The sequence below is a fragment of the Notamacropus eugenii genome, chromosome 7 (genome assembly GCF_028372415.1).
Source record: "Notamacropus eugenii isolate mMacEug1 chromosome 7, mMacEug1.pri_v2, whole genome shotgun sequence".
Taxonomy (NCBI): Eukaryota; Metazoa; Chordata; class Mammalia; order Diprotodontia; family Macropodidae; genus Notamacropus; species Notamacropus eugenii.
The window spans coordinates 144,742,251-144,757,513 of record NC_092878.1 but is presented as its reverse complement, the minus strand read 5'-3'; the positions used below and the strand labels follow the sequence as shown (position 1 = coordinate 144,757,513).

Sequence of the window (15,263 nt, the reverse complement as noted above, 5' to 3'; positions counted from 1 at the left end):
TTATTTTCATTCTCTCTTCATTGAGAATCTTGCCTTAGAGAATCATGTAAGTATGCCAGTTATTTCTCTTTAGGATCCTATATGGTGGCAAACAAGCCACCATGGTTTGTGACCGCTAAAGATTTCACATCAGAGAAGTTTGAATTCCAGTTATTTAAACTATAGGAGATAAGGGTCTCACTGCAAAACTAATCCCTATGACAACAACAGTGATTTATTTGGTAATGACATTACAGGTCTGGTTAAACCTCCTCTGAAAAGATCTCGTTCTGCCCCTGATGGGGGGGATGAAGAAAATCAGGAACAACTGCAGGACCAGATTGCTGAGGGCAGCTCCATAGAAGAGGAGGAGAAAACAGATAATGCAACATTACTTCGCCTGCTGGAAGAGGGAGAGAAGGTATTGGTTTAAAAACATTCAGCCTTGCTTTACTTAAGAACTTGAGTTCAGATACTTTGGGGAGGCTGGTCACTGATTTGGTCAGTAAGGTTTTTGTCAGGATACTAGAGAGTCTGTCTTTTATTCCCTGTGATAAATGCAATCTTAGATAAATCCTTCAGCTTCTCTGGCTTGTTTCCCCTATCTGTGAAAGTCTTGAAACTGAGAAAGCACTCTTAAATTAAGACTACAGAATTAGTGTGTTTTGCCTCTATTTGTGTGTAGGCAGTGAGTGAAGATCAAAGGGTCCTGTGTTTGCTTCTTAGAGTTTTGTCCTGTGATTTCATCGTTATAGTGAGCTCCCTTGTGAGGAAATTCCCTCTCCCCATGCAGGTTGCCACCTTCTCTGTGATCTTAGAGAGTTAACAAGAGCTCTGAATACTAAGTGGCCAGAGGCAGGACCTGAGCCCACATCTGTCTGGCTTCAGGGCCAACCCTCTGTTCCCTGTGCTAAGCACCGCTTCTCTCTTCACTCCTAATAAATAAATGGGTCGTCATTCTTTTGAAGTTCTAACACGTCAGAATTCTGAGCTGTCCAATGAGATCATTAGTATCAGTTGAGGAGGAGGACATCTCAGAACCGCCAAAGAACCTGTAGGTTTCTGTTTTATTACTAACGGTTACGTTACTGACCTTGTGACAAGGGCAGAGACAGAAAGTAGACATTCATCTTGATATTGTAGGACAGTGTCTTCTTCCAGATCCCTTTTAATAATAGTTTTTTTACTCTGGCTCTTGGCTTTTATATTCTAATATTAGATTTCAACTTGGACAGGAGATGAGACTTGTTTGACTTTGTCTTCTTGTCACACTTTTCTTGACTAGTCTTAAAATAAGTCTTGTTACTAAGGGATAGTAGCTGCCTAGAAAACAGTGCTGACGTTGAAAGATCACCAGTCCTCTCCTCTTGTGAAAACAACAGGATTTCAAAGAAATTTTAGCCTTTTGCATCAGGAGCTAAACAGAGGAATACAGAACAAAGCCAGTTTTCACATGTAATTTTTAACTTTTCCAGGGTATGTAGCAATGGACGAAAAGAAAAGTCAGCTCTGGGCTTCATCCCGCTCTAAATTCTCCTTCATGTTTCTGTCCCCTGACAGTCAACATTCCTCTACAGCGAAGCTTGCTTGGTACATGCCACTGGGTGAATGCAGTAATATAGTTTATAAGTTACTGAGTTACCTAAATGGCACTAGAGAATGTGAAGGGTAGATAGATTGTAGGAAGCATTTTCCTTGTAGCAAATGCTATGGAAACAGATTTCCGGGAATCTTGTGGCCTCACATGGAGGAAGTAAACTCCACATGGTTCCACCTTGTGTGTCCCCTTCTTTCTCCTCCACCCCCATGGCCACCCTCCTTTAACTACAGCCCTCCTGCTTCTGGTGACTGCTCCCAACAGCTCATGTTGCATGTTCCCAAAAGCACAAGTCAGACTGTGGCACTGTGCCAGCTCCCTTGAGTCTACTGCTTTTGGGATGCACTATGAGCCCAGCCCAGCCAGCCACAGTCTTTGTGCCATCTTATCTTTCCAGGTGTATTCTATGCTACTCTGCATTCTAGCCCACCTGACTTCTTTGTGATGCCCCATGTGTGTAAGAGCCTCATCTCTTGCTTACAAAGCGGCTCTGCTCAGTGACCAGGGCTTATTGTTGTTACTTTCTCCTGAAATCACTTTCTGTTTACTTATCTGCACACGTCACAAAAGCACACATACACGCACAGAGTTGTAAGAGTCTTTGTGGCAAAGGCTGGTCCAGGTCCATTTTTGTCTTTATAGCCCCAGGACCTGGCATACTGTCTCATATGTAGCAGGCATTTTATAAATCCTTATTGAAAGAAATTGAATTTAATCCTAGATTCGACTTAACACCATAGACTGCCCTGATCTCTTTGAATGGTAAATCTATTACCCAGTAGGATAGTAGCTTCTTGTAGCTTTGTGACATCTATAGACTTGATAAGCATACCATCTATTCCTTCATCTGTGTCAATAGTAAAAAAAAAGTTGAGTAGGCCAGCTCACAACAGGCCCTCGGGCATGCCAATGCAGAAAACTTTTCAAGCTGACATCAGACACTCTAGTGTTTATCTCGTTTCTGTCCATCTTATCCTTAAGAACTATGTGAAAGACTTTATGAAGTACTTTGCTAAAATATATCTACAGCATTGCCCTAATCTACCAGCCTAATCTGTCAAAAAAAGTAACTGGCAAGACATGGCAGGATGATGTGGCTGGAGCTAGCCAACCAAAAGATAATAGGGCATAGGCCTTCTTTAGTCCAAGTTGACTAGTTTCTAAGTACAAGACATTTATTCATTGAGTTCTAATCCACTTACTTCATCCCCGTGACCCTACAAACCTGTGGAAGAAGCAAGAGGAAATCGATTTGCCTACAGAGGAACCTTTAAAAAACTAATATTAAAAAAAAATGTTTACATGAAATTGAGAAAAATTTAAATTAACACTAAATGGTAATAAATCAAAATGCACCAAATGATAGGATTTCAAATGCCCAGGGAGGGTTAGGAACATCCAGAGGATCATATGATTGCTTTAATGTATTTTGTGACTACAGTTAAGAACATCCTACTTCATATGTATTGGTGAGAAAAATAACTAGTGATTAAAGCTTTGTTAGCCTGCACTGACTTAAAGTTGATGATTTTCTGACAGATTCAACACATGTATCGCTGTGCTCGAGTGCAAGGCCTGGATACAAGTGAAGGCCTACTTCTTTTTGGTAAAGAACATTTTTACGTGATTGATGGGTTTACAATGACAGCTACCAGGGAGATTCGGGATATTGAAACCCTTCCTCCAAAGTAAGTAAACCACTGAAGTCAAAGAAAGTAATTTAGCAGATGGGGAGAAGTATTTAATAATGTGCACATAAGTGTTTGTAATCACTCAGTTTGTATGCATCAGTTTAATTCTGTAAACATTTATAATGTACCTACTTTGTGCCATGTCTTGTGGTAGGTGCTGAGAAAACTGATGATCATGTGCTACTAAGGTTCAGTTATTTAGGGAAGTACAGGAAAACCTTTAGGTAGGTTGGCCAAAATCTGAGTCAGTCTGCATTAGCCAACTTGAAATTTCTATTTGAATTTTTATTTAAGCTATCTACATTTACAAAAATGGAATTTATTCCAAATATTATACAACTTTTTGGAAAGTTCATGTTGTTTTATGATTGAAACATGGCAGGAAAGTGGACCTCTTCATATACTCTGACCACCCAAGAAAAGTAGACTTTCCTTGTAATTCATGTGGAACCAGGAATTTACTAAATGACAGGTTCTCCCTTGCTTTTTTAGGAGCACAGATCTAGAAGTAGAAAGGACATGGAGTCCTCTGATCCACACCCTCACTGCTCAGGGAGAGGCACTCACGTTGACAGGGTCAGTGACTTGCTCAGCTCGCACAAGTAGTGAGCAGAAGAGCTTGAATTTGTAACCAGATAATCTTTCCCCTTTACCGTGCTTCACTCCATCCTAATAAGGAGGTGACAGTGAACACCCAAATGGCCCAAAGGCTACCCAATGCACAAGGGAAGCTAAGACCAGGAGCTTGGTGTTGTATGTGATGGTTATAATTGACATTCATGTCATGCTTTTAAAACTTGCCCTGGCCTTCCCAGTCCTGTGAGGAGGGCACTGGAAGCATCATTCATCCCAGTTTCACAAATGAAAAGAGCAGGATCAGAGGGGCAGAGAGACTTGTGTGTGGTCACACAGCCAGGAAGTTCCACCTGTGACATTTATGAGCTGTGTGACTGCTGCAATTTACTTAACTTCTCTACTCTACCTTTTCCTCACCCATAAAAGGGGATCATGCCACCCAGAGAAGCCACCTCTTGGGGATGTTTTGTGGGTAAGATGAGATAATAGGAAGAAAGATCTTTGAAAATCTTCAAGTACAAGTATCAGTTATTGTTTGTATTACTGCTTCTGAAAGGAAGTTCAAATCTCCCACCCTCCTACCTTCTAGCACTTTAGTGGTTTTAGTAGGAGCCTTTATTTATTAGCAGGTTTATAATAGGAACCGATTCGTTCTGATAGCACATCAGTTAACAACAGTTTGAAACATAAATCTTTTGACCTCTTTGGTTTTCAAAATAGCTTTCTTACGTGTAAATTAACCAGTCCTTGAACTCGATGTTGCCTTATTTGAACATAGTCCTGGGGGAATAAAAAGAAGTTCATTACATATTTAGTAATTATTGAATAAGCATTGAAGACCAGCCTAGACAAAGTTCTTCCTTAAGCAGAGGTCAGAGGATCACCTGCCAGACACGTCATGCTAGGGATTACTTTCCTATATGTGTTGGACTTGGAGGTCACTGAAATTCTTTCCAACTTTAAAATTCTATGATTCTGTGAAAATGGTTGACTTTCTTACCGCCTTCACTGATAACAGAAGAGCCTTTGACTGAAGTCAGTACTGAAGGCTTATCTCTGTTTGCAAATGTACAAATCAAACCGCAGGGTAATGAGTGTCAGAGCACCTGACATCCACTTGGAAGATTCGTCTTTGTTGTTAAATGCCACCCAACGCAACGATAAAACCTAACTTCTGTCTTTAAGCCTATATAAGTTCTGCTTGGCCAGCTTAAGAGCTGACTATCATCTCCCTAGATAGAATTCAGTTTGACTTTGAAGTTAGAGGGAGTCATACGTAAGTATCTTATTATTCACTTGTGCTTAGATTATGTCAAGTAATGGTGCTTCCATAAACACACACACACACACACACACATTAAACAGGTTTTCCATCTTGTAGAGTCTTTCTCCATCAATGTGAAAATATTTCCTGGACATGGTAAGTGTAAAAGTCTTGTGTAGGTCAAGGCAAAATAGATAATTAAGGCTTTGAACTTCAATCAAGGGATCACATTAAACCAATGCATGAAGGCAACAATTGCAAACGTTGGTCTCCTCCTGTCAATACAAATTAAACATAAATCATTGAGGAAAAAGCTATGGCTGTGCATATTAAGAGATTAACTCTTGTCCTAAAATCAAAACACTATAGAAAGAACATTTTAAAAGCAATGAATACCTATGAAATATCAGTCTTTTTTGGACTGTAAAAGAGATAACAAATTTGAAAATTACGCTACTGAAAGTTTTTATAGCATTAACCAAACACAGGACCCACCACCCCAAGGCATCTATAAAAAGAGCCACATTTATTTAAAAGAGGATTGCTCTCATCTTCTCAAGGTACATAAAAAACTGTACAGACATTCATTTGGCATTGACAGCACCTTATCAAACAATAGTAAGGGCTAATGAAAGTACTCATCATGTCATGTATCAAATGCCACAGAAAATGTCTTACGCCTGTGAAAAGCCTATGAAAATCCAAGAGTGAAATCAGAAGGCCCTGTTTGGGTAACATCTGACTGAAGTCAATCAACAATATGTCCACAAGGAAGCATCAAACAAGCTGCAGGGCCACGTGGATACGTTTGTAGAAACTGGTGGGTTTGTGATTGTAATTCAGGATGGGTTTTTTGCTACTAGAAATTACTAAGGAGTTATTGTTAAGGATCCCAGGCTTATTGATCTATACAGCTTATGCTGGAAACTATGCAAGATGCCACTGAAGGATGCAGAAATTAAGAATCCACAAAAAAATATAATAGATATCACCATGCAAAATATTCGTAATCTTCGAGCTCCATGGAATGAAAGACTTTGAAACTATAGAGACCTAGCAGAAGAAATCAAAACCACGTGGGGGGAGAGGAAAAGTATACATCATCTCCATTATCATGTCTGTTCCCAGAGCTGTGCAGAAGATTCTTTAAAAGAGCCTTCAGGGAAAGAGCTGACAGCCAGTACTTTTATGTAATTGCAAAAAGCAGTCATTTTACCCCCCCGTGAAAGGGTCTAAAGATAAGAGAAATCTTATTCTAAGGCAGTTTGTTTCTATCTGAACACTATCAAAAGAAATGAGATGGTGATAATTATTAATTACCTTGTTGTTGATGATGATGACGATCTTGTCAGAGGAGAAATTTGAACGTAGATCTTTGTGTCTTCCAGCCCAGTACTCTTCAAGTATATGAGTAGGTTTACAATTCCCTTTCCACAGGATTGAACAACTATGAAATATGACACATGATAAACGATGCAGACATGCTCCCCAAGGTCTATTTTTCAGAGACTGAGTCAGGACATCTCATTTGAGCTTTGCAGTATATTTCTTTGTTACTTCTAACAGCAATAATACAAATAGTGTATTTTAAATTGTGTATTTCTGTCAAGGCTCACAGGTATTAAAAAATAGTCTACAAGTATTTGGTCATTTTATTTTCAGCCTTTAAAATCATTTTAACTGTCTCTATGTTAAATAATGTTTTGCCATCCCTGATGCCACAGAGCAGGCTTTGCAAATGAGATACCCCATTTTTGGCAATGACTTTATCATGGTTTCCATTTATGTCTGTCATTCTTCCTGACTTCCGACAGCATGCATGAGCCAATCATTCCAAGAGGAGCCAGACAAGGTCCCAGTCAGCTCAGAAGGTCCTGCAGCATTTTTGCATATGAGGACATCAAGGAAGTTCATAAAAGGAGGTATCTGTTGCAGGTGGGTTTGACTTGAACAAAGGATACTTTACTGTAATATGTTAGCTCTGAGATTTATTATCTTTTGTAAAAGCTAATTTTGTGAAGCGTATGACTATTTTTTCAGATTTAATCATGCTGGTAGAGATAATTCTTCCCTTTTGTAGGTAACATTCTCTCTTGCATATCATTTTAAAAGTTGGCCCCAGTGTAGCTGCTACTCTTTTCTATCCATCGTTTTGCTCCCTCTTGCTTTTCCCACTTGTCTGACTGCTCCTTCCACATCTCCTGTACTGAATCATCATCCCTGTCCCACCTGTTAACTGCAGGTGAAGCCCAGGGTTCTACCTTGGGCCTTCTCATCGCCATACTCTGTTGGTGATCTTATTGGCTCATGTGGCCTTAATGATAATAACCACGCTGATTGTTCTGTGTGTTTGTGTTACACATCTACACAAACCCAAAAGTCTTAGTATAGTTTAACCTTTTAAATCTCAACTTTGTTAAGCTTTAAATTAAAGCTTAATTTAATAAGCTTTAATAGCTTAAAACTGCATTAAAAGTTTTGGAATGTGTCACAGTGGATAGAGTGCCCGCCCTGAAATCAGGAAGACTCATCTTTTTCAAATCCAACCTCAGACACTTGATAGCTTGTATGACCCTGGGCGAGTCACTTAACCCTGTTCTCCTCCATTCTTCATTTATAAAAATGTGCTAAAGAAGGAAATGACAAACCATTCCAGTGTCTTTGCAAGGAAAACCCCAAATGGGGTCACGAAGAGTTGGACACACTGAAGTGACTGAGCAATGAGAAGCTTCATTGGTTCCTACTTTATCTAGGATAAAGAAAACTACTATCTTATGTTTAACGTCCTTCCCAATTGGACTGTATCTTACCTTCCTATACTCTAGTCCAGTTTGTCCCCTTACTGTTCCCTCTATGTGACATTTCATCTCCAGTCTCTAGGCCTTTGCACAGGCTGTCATCCCATGTCTGGAAGGCCTTGCTTCCTCACTTTGACTCCTAGAAACCTTTGAGGCTCATGTAACGTTCCACCATCCATGCTAGAATCCTTCCCAGCTGTTGGAGCCCTGCCAGAAATTACTCTGTATTAACTTTATATAGAATTTCCATTTACTTTTCTGTGTGTGTGTGTGTTCGTTTCCCTCTAATAGAATGTTTGGTGCCCTTTGGTTCAGAAATTATTTCCATTTGGTTTATGTCCCTCACACCTCATAACGTAACATAGAGAGGGTTCTTCCCAAAGATGTGTTGGCAGAAGAGAAGGAATGAAAGGAGGAAAAGAGGGAGGGACAAAGAAGGAAGGAGTTTTGAACCTCCTAAATGTAACTTTATTTAATAAACATACTTTAATGATTTTATATAACTTTATTCCTTATGTTTTCCTCTTTGCAAACATAGCTGCAGAAATAATCAGATTTGCTATTAGACTAAATGACTAGGAAGTTCAACAAAGAAGCCAAGCTGCTAGGATGGGACAGGGCTTACTGCTCTGAGGATGCCCTGGAAATCTCTACTTTAATGCTTCTAAAGCTCGGAGATTCCTAAGTTTGTATGTGGCCTCTCTGTTTGTGAAACATGATATCATAACTCCTTTTCTCCTATTTCTTTTTTTTCTAGCCGATTGCTGTGGAAGTGTTCTCAGGAGATGGACGGAATTACCTTCTTGCTTTTCAGAAAGGAGTTAGAAACAAAGTCTACCAGAGGTCTCATCCATTTGAAAATATTTCTGTTATATATTATTTTTGGTTACATGAGGGCATATGCTACACAGAAAAGCTAACTTAGTTAAAAGCCTAGAATTTAGATTCATATGTTATCCAATTTGAAGAAATTATTAGTGCTTCGACTTTGCCAACATCTAAAGATCAGTAGTAGAGGCAGCTTTTGTCTTATTATAACTCTGTTATGTAGTTTTTTAATTGGTGAAATATTTCTTCTTCTGGTGACTTGACAGCTGAGTCTTTTTAATTATTCTTTTTCTTATAGCAGCAGAGGAATAATTCATTCACTTGAAAATGCTTCTCCAGATGAGGACTAAGAGATTCTTTTTGATGCTTTTAAAACAAGAGGATGCTCTATCCCTTTACCTTTCTTCCCTTTAAGAATTTGCGCACTGATTACCTGTATGCCTTTACCCCCATATAATCAGTGGAACTTTGATCATTAACGTATAAGATGGCCATAGAAATCTTATGTTTTACTTGTGCTAAACCCTGACCAAGCTGGCAAAATCACAGAAGGGAAAGAGTGTGGGTAGGGAGGAGTCAGATGCTGAGAAATATAAATGGAAAGATTTGGCAGCTAATTGATAGGACCCAGATGCTGGCCTGGTTGCCAGCCAGCTACCTCTGCAATGGAGATTACTGCCCAGCCCAATTCAAATGCCCAGGCCCCCTTGTTCATCTCTAGGGTAACAGATACAAACCTGGCCCTACTCTCTGCTTTATCCCTTGGAGACTGCAGGCTTCTCTCCTCATCTACTCCACTATCACCCAAAAGCTTCTCCTGTTTCCCTTCCTGTTCCTATCATAAATGATTAGTGGCCTTTTAGGAGGAGACTCATCCCCTAACCTCACACTTTCTCATCCCTGTCCTCTCCAATCTGACCATACCATGTTCTAATCCATCACTGCCCACTACTTCTGCTGATCGAAGGGTACAGAGAAATTCAGTGAAAACTAAGAAAACTCATCTTTCTCTGAGAAATTCCTGAGCAAAGAGATAGTTCATTCACATCAGAGAGAGTATGAGATCTTATGAGTCTTTCCATACATCAGAATGAAAATGTTGAACATTATTAGTTATTTTACAAAACATTCTGTAATACTGTTGTATGGAAAGATTTCTGTGTAACTTCAAACAAATAAAATTCAACTAAAAGTCATCATATATTAAAATCACAGATTTTAAGGTGGAAGGGACCCTAGACATTATTTAAGGCAACTTATACTCATTTTACAGATGAAGAAACTGAGATCAAGAGAAGGTAGTGACAACTTTAATTGAACCCAGACCTTCTGCCTCCCCTCCCTCCAACTACATATCCATCCTTCTTTTCATGGCACCAGGCTGCTTCCCATGACCAATTCTTGGATTTTTTATCTGACGGTCATTTACGAAATTTCAAGTCCTCTTAGTGAATGTTCACTTAAAACCAAGCAACTGACGAGAATTTCTGCTCATGAAGAGGAATATGGAAAATAATGTTTAAAATCTTATTGTGGAAAAACCTTTGCATTTGGCTTTGGAATTCATGATTTTTTCCAACACGTTTAACATAATTGTGTTAGAGTTGGGGGTTTTTGGCTCCTGTGAAAACTATTTCGTATTTCTGGAGCAAATAGTAACTGGTAACAGAGTTAAATAAATAGGCAAAAGCTCGGTTGTAGCAACAAGCCAATCTGTAGTTTGCAATGCCATCTTTTTAATAAATAACTTAATATCTACTGTGTTAATACAGATTTTGATTTGATTTCTAAAATAATTATTTTTTCATTCTGCAGATTTCTGGCTGTTGTGCCATCTTTGACTGACAGTTCAGAATCTGTGTCTGGGCAGCGACCAAACACTAGTGTGGAACAAGGGTAAGTGTAGCCCAGTGGTTGGGAGACCAGATGTATTCCTTCGAGCCAGTTGAGCATTGCACTTCCCTTTTGCCCTTTCATAGCTGGTGGACACAATTTAAGCTGACAGTACTTCATAGTATGTAGGAACAAAACAAGCGCCCAATTTCTCAGAAAATGGTGAATTTACTGTAAGTTCAGTAACTGTGTCCTGGGTTTTTATGGGGGTTAGACTAGCTGGCTTCAGGGGTCTCTTCTGATTCTTTATGACTACTATAGAATTCATGCAGTTTGAAATTATAATCTGATTCTCACCCCTCTGGTTCTAAATAAATATTTCTTCAAAGCCAGTTGTGTCATTAAAAAAATTAAAGTTACTTCTTGGGGAGGCAGGGGAAAGGGCGGTGGGAAGGAGGAGGAGAAAATCCAAGATATATGGAAGTGATTGTAGAAAACTGAAAACAAATTAATTAATTAAAAAAATTAAAATTCTTTTTTTATTTTCTATAACTATAGCTTAACAGGAAGGACTACCAAATATGTCATTGTTTTTAACCTCACAGGGATTTTTAATTGTCACAAGAAATACAGTAGGCTAACAAGTCCCTTAAAGTATATTTTTCCTTGCCTTACTGGTAATTATATTGTAGTACTCTATCATGACCTGGCTTGATACCTAAATAATCTCTACACTTGCCAGTTACGAGGCTTCTGCTATTCCCAGGAACTTTTAAAAACTTGAATTCATTTCCAATTTCAATATCACTTTCCCATTGTTTCTCTTAGTTGCATGTCCTAGTGTTTCATGAATTTTTACAAATTAGGTTCTGAAAAAGAGAATGTAGTGTCTTTGTTACTGAACTGAATAGTTTTCTGTAACCAACTCATATTCAGAGGCAGCCCGAGGACTGGACAGTCAGTAAACACCTGTCTGTGTGACCCTGGGCAAGTGAGTGACTTCCCTGAGCTTAAACGGAGCCACTGACAACACCTTTTTTATAGGGTTGTAGTGGGCATTAAATGAGACAGTGCACGTGAATTGCTGTAATTTGTAGATAAATGATGGTGATGATTAATTTTTCTTGATTATTCAAAAGCCATTTGTATTTCTCCCCTCAATAACTACTCACTCCAGCATTATAGGGTCTCAGATGGAATGGACCTCTGGAGGGTCCATTTAACTGAGAATCCATAACTCAGAATTTATATCTGCATAGAATCTTAAATGAAAAGCTTGTGGTGTTTCCAGAGCGGATTATGGATGGGTGAATAGCACTGTGGTGGGTGTCTTGGGGAAGCTGTCCTAACCTCGGTGTTTGGTTGGCGCAGTGATTAGCCAGCAGAAGCCAGGGGTGTAATAAAAGGTTTATTTCACTTAGTAGATGGGTTGAATGTAGAGCAAGGATGAATCCTTTTGGTAACTCTTCTTCTCATTGTGGTTCTCATTCAGTTGAAATCCAAGCCCTCCCCTCCTTCCTGTCCCCAATGGAGGCCCTAGAATGATGGTTGGAGGCTGGTACAGGCCTGTACACTTTAGGAGAATCATTAGGTCAGAAGGGGCACCAGGCCCCTGGGCTAGGTGGAATGAATGGATAAATAAAAAAGAATTTAGTAAGCACTTAATATGTGCCAAGTGCTGGGGATACAAATAGAAAAGTTAGATGCTCCCTGCCCTCAGGGATCCCACCCTCTAAGCGGGAAAGAAAACACTTACAAGAGAGTCGAGCTGTAAAGTCGATGGCAAGGCCCAGAAGCCTTAGGTTAACTTAATTACCAAAGATTACATTACCAAGAGTCTGCATGACTGCATTCCAGGGGAAAACCTGGAATGTGTCAGCTGGGAGGGGAAGGGGATATGGTGAGGCCTGGGGGTCCTCCATCTTTATCTGAAATTATTGACTTTACACCACACTCATTCAAACCCTGTGAGCAGTCAAGCGGCTCAGACAATGCCCTGCCCACTACCTGACTTACCAGATGGGTTCTATCTGATACCATGTCATCAGTGCAAAAGCCTTCAGTTATACATGAAACAAAGGGAACTTTCTGCTCTCTCTGCCTGCATGGCAGAACAGAACAGGAACTGGGAGGTCCTTTGTCCCTCATCAACTCCCCTTGGACTCACCTTGTCTGCTTTCTACTTTAGGGATTGTCTCTGTTAGATTCTTTCCACAGGGCAGCTTGGGAACTTTCCCCTTGAAATTCTGCTGGCTTTCTCAGACCAGCTTCCTCCATTATGATGAGTGTAGGCCAGGGCTACATGCCTGGCCCCCTTTGTAATAAGTGTAGGTCTATCAAAATACACAGTTTGAAATTATGCAAGTCACAATGACCTTTGTAAAAATCCTTTCATTAAATAGATAGTGTTGTGATTTTATTGCTACATGTTACTACGCATAGTTGAAACAGCATTCTCCAACTCTCATGTTTCTTTACTCCTTAGGTCTGGATTGCTTAGTACTTTAGTAGGTGAGAAGTCTGTAACACAGAGATGGGAGGTAAGCTTAATGAGAATTATTCATCTTTCCTAGTCATTTGTAGTTTCAAGTTTGTGGACAAACAGTGAGAAAAACACTACCATTTGGAAAATGCATTCTTCAGACATTTTTGCTTTGGAATGTGTTCTGTTCTCATACCAAATGTATTTTGTTCTTATACCAAAACAATTATTTTGACTTTTGTTTAGTAATTACTTAGTGATTAAGTAACATTATTTAGTAATTAAGACCTGAAACAGGAGCCAATGCACAAAAATATGTCTCTCTGATGGAGCCACGTAAGTATAAAATAAAATGTATAAGCTATGATGATGAGAAAAGTCAGAGTAATTGAATATGCTGAAGTGAGCTGCAATAATTAATATTTATTTTTCTTTATTAAGAGAGGTGAAATCAGCAACTTCCAGTACCTGATGCACTTGAACACCTTGGCTGGCAGATCTTACAATGATCTCATGCAGTACCCAGTCTTCCCCTGGGTCCTAGCAGACTATGACTCCCAGGTAAATCTCACATTATTCTCTTGAAGGTAGAATACAACTTCCAAAAAACTTTAGAAGATGTCCCAATTTCTTAAATGTTTTATTTGCTTCATTTTTTTTTTCCAGTGGGTAACCAGTCTTTAAGGACCTAATGTGTATTTCTATCAATTCTAGGACCTTACTATTTAGCTTATGTTGTTACTAGTTCTTAGTAGCTTTGTGTTTGTATTCTTGGCTTTTAATTACAGTGCCTGGCATGTAGGAATAAGTGCTTGTTGCCTTGACTGTTTTGGCTTTTGCTTAAGAGGTAGGGTGTGGTAATACAGAGAGAAGAAGCCATACAGGCAGACCAGGCTTTAGGTTTTGCCTCTGACAGTGATATGTGACCCAGGTCACTCTTGGAATTCTGTAAGTTGTGCTGATCTGCATTCATAGATAGATATCTCACTGGGATTCCATATGTCACGGAAATCTCAGGTCTGTCCCTAGAAATCTATTTTAGCTCCCCAGAATGTCATCAACATATGGAGTCATGCACCATGAGAAACAAGAAATAGTCCCCTCAGTTCTCTTTGACGTCTTCAGCAGCCTCATCACCCTCTGGAAAGGTTTTGTCATTCATCTCTTGCAGTAGTGCAGTCATGAGGCTCTCATGTCGGGGGGAGTCAGGTGTTTGCCCATCATTTTCCCCCTGTCCCTCTTAGGGACTTTTGACATTGTCTGAGTCATGTGGACCGACCATAGTAGCATCCATGTCTCTGCTAGACAGACAGGGTAGGCCACAGTTCTTAGTGCAGCAGTGAAGCAGAAGCCACTGCTTTGTATTTAAGCTATTAACACTGAATTAAAACTGCTCTAAGACTTTTCAAACCCCCCCCATCCCTGCCACTTCTCCAGCATCACTGACAAGCCTTACTCTGTGCCCCAGAGTTTGGGCAGGCGCCTGCTCTGCACCATGGCCATCTGATTGGCTGTTCATTCCTTCATACTGGTTTCAGTCAAATAGCAATGATTTGGGATAATTGGAGAGACCCAAAGAAGAACTAGTGAAAAAAGCACCAAACATATGTCACAGGAACTGAGTTCAAATCCTGGCCTTGCTCCTTATTCCCTAGGTGACTTTGAACATCTCACTTGAACTTTGATTTCCTCATCTCTAAAGGGAAGGAAAGGGTGACTGAAACTATGCTCTGCCAATTTAAATTCACTGATTCAAACTTAGTCCAATAGTGTGCATTGGAAAAGACAGAAGTCAGCATGTGGAGATTTCTTAAAGTGGTTAAAAATGTTTGGTGAAAACATTGGTCAGGTGAGAGGAGTTATTTTGTATTAAGTAGCAAAGAAAAGTGAATTCAAAATTATTACTGAAAGAGGCAAATTTATTTCATCTTTTCTCTTTTAGTGTCTATCTAGTGAGGCTTTAATAATAAATTAAAAAATCAGACGCAGAACAAAAGGAAGGAGAAATCTGCACCTGAATTTTATGCAGCTTGTATAGTCTACCGTGTCAGTGTTGAAGGCACGTGCCCCATTCACTAGACTGATTTGTTGCTGGGCTTTATTTCAAACGAGAATTTCTTTTGGACAACCCTGCTACCCAGAAAGTCCTCCTTTTTATAGTGATTCATAAAAGACAAAAAAAGAGACAAAATAGAGGATAAAACATATTGATAGG

General features: G+C 39.5%; 1 protein-coding gene across 9 annotated transcripts in view; it reads left to right on the top strand.

Annotated features, from left to right (window-relative positions):
- The window catches only part of WDFY3 (WD repeat and FYVE domain containing 3), a 324,335-nt gene that overhangs the window by 273,494 nt on the left and 35,578 nt on the right, over positions 1-15,263 (top strand). For all 9 annotated transcript variants that reach the window (XM_072622967.1, XM_072622964.1, XM_072622965.1 and 6 more), the window contains 7 exons: positions 237-400; positions 3,116-3,264; positions 6,922-7,042; positions 8,663-8,748; positions 10,549-10,629; positions 13,052-13,106; positions 13,490-13,609. In XM_072622967.1, coding sequence (XP_072479068.1) covers positions 237-400; positions 3,116-3,264; positions 6,922-7,042; positions 8,663-8,748; positions 10,549-10,629; positions 13,052-13,106; positions 13,490-13,609 — 776 coding nt within the window. The remainder of the gene's footprint in view (positions 1-236; positions 401-3,115; positions 3,265-6,921; positions 7,043-8,662; positions 8,749-10,548; positions 10,630-13,051; positions 13,107-13,489; positions 13,610-15,263) is intronic.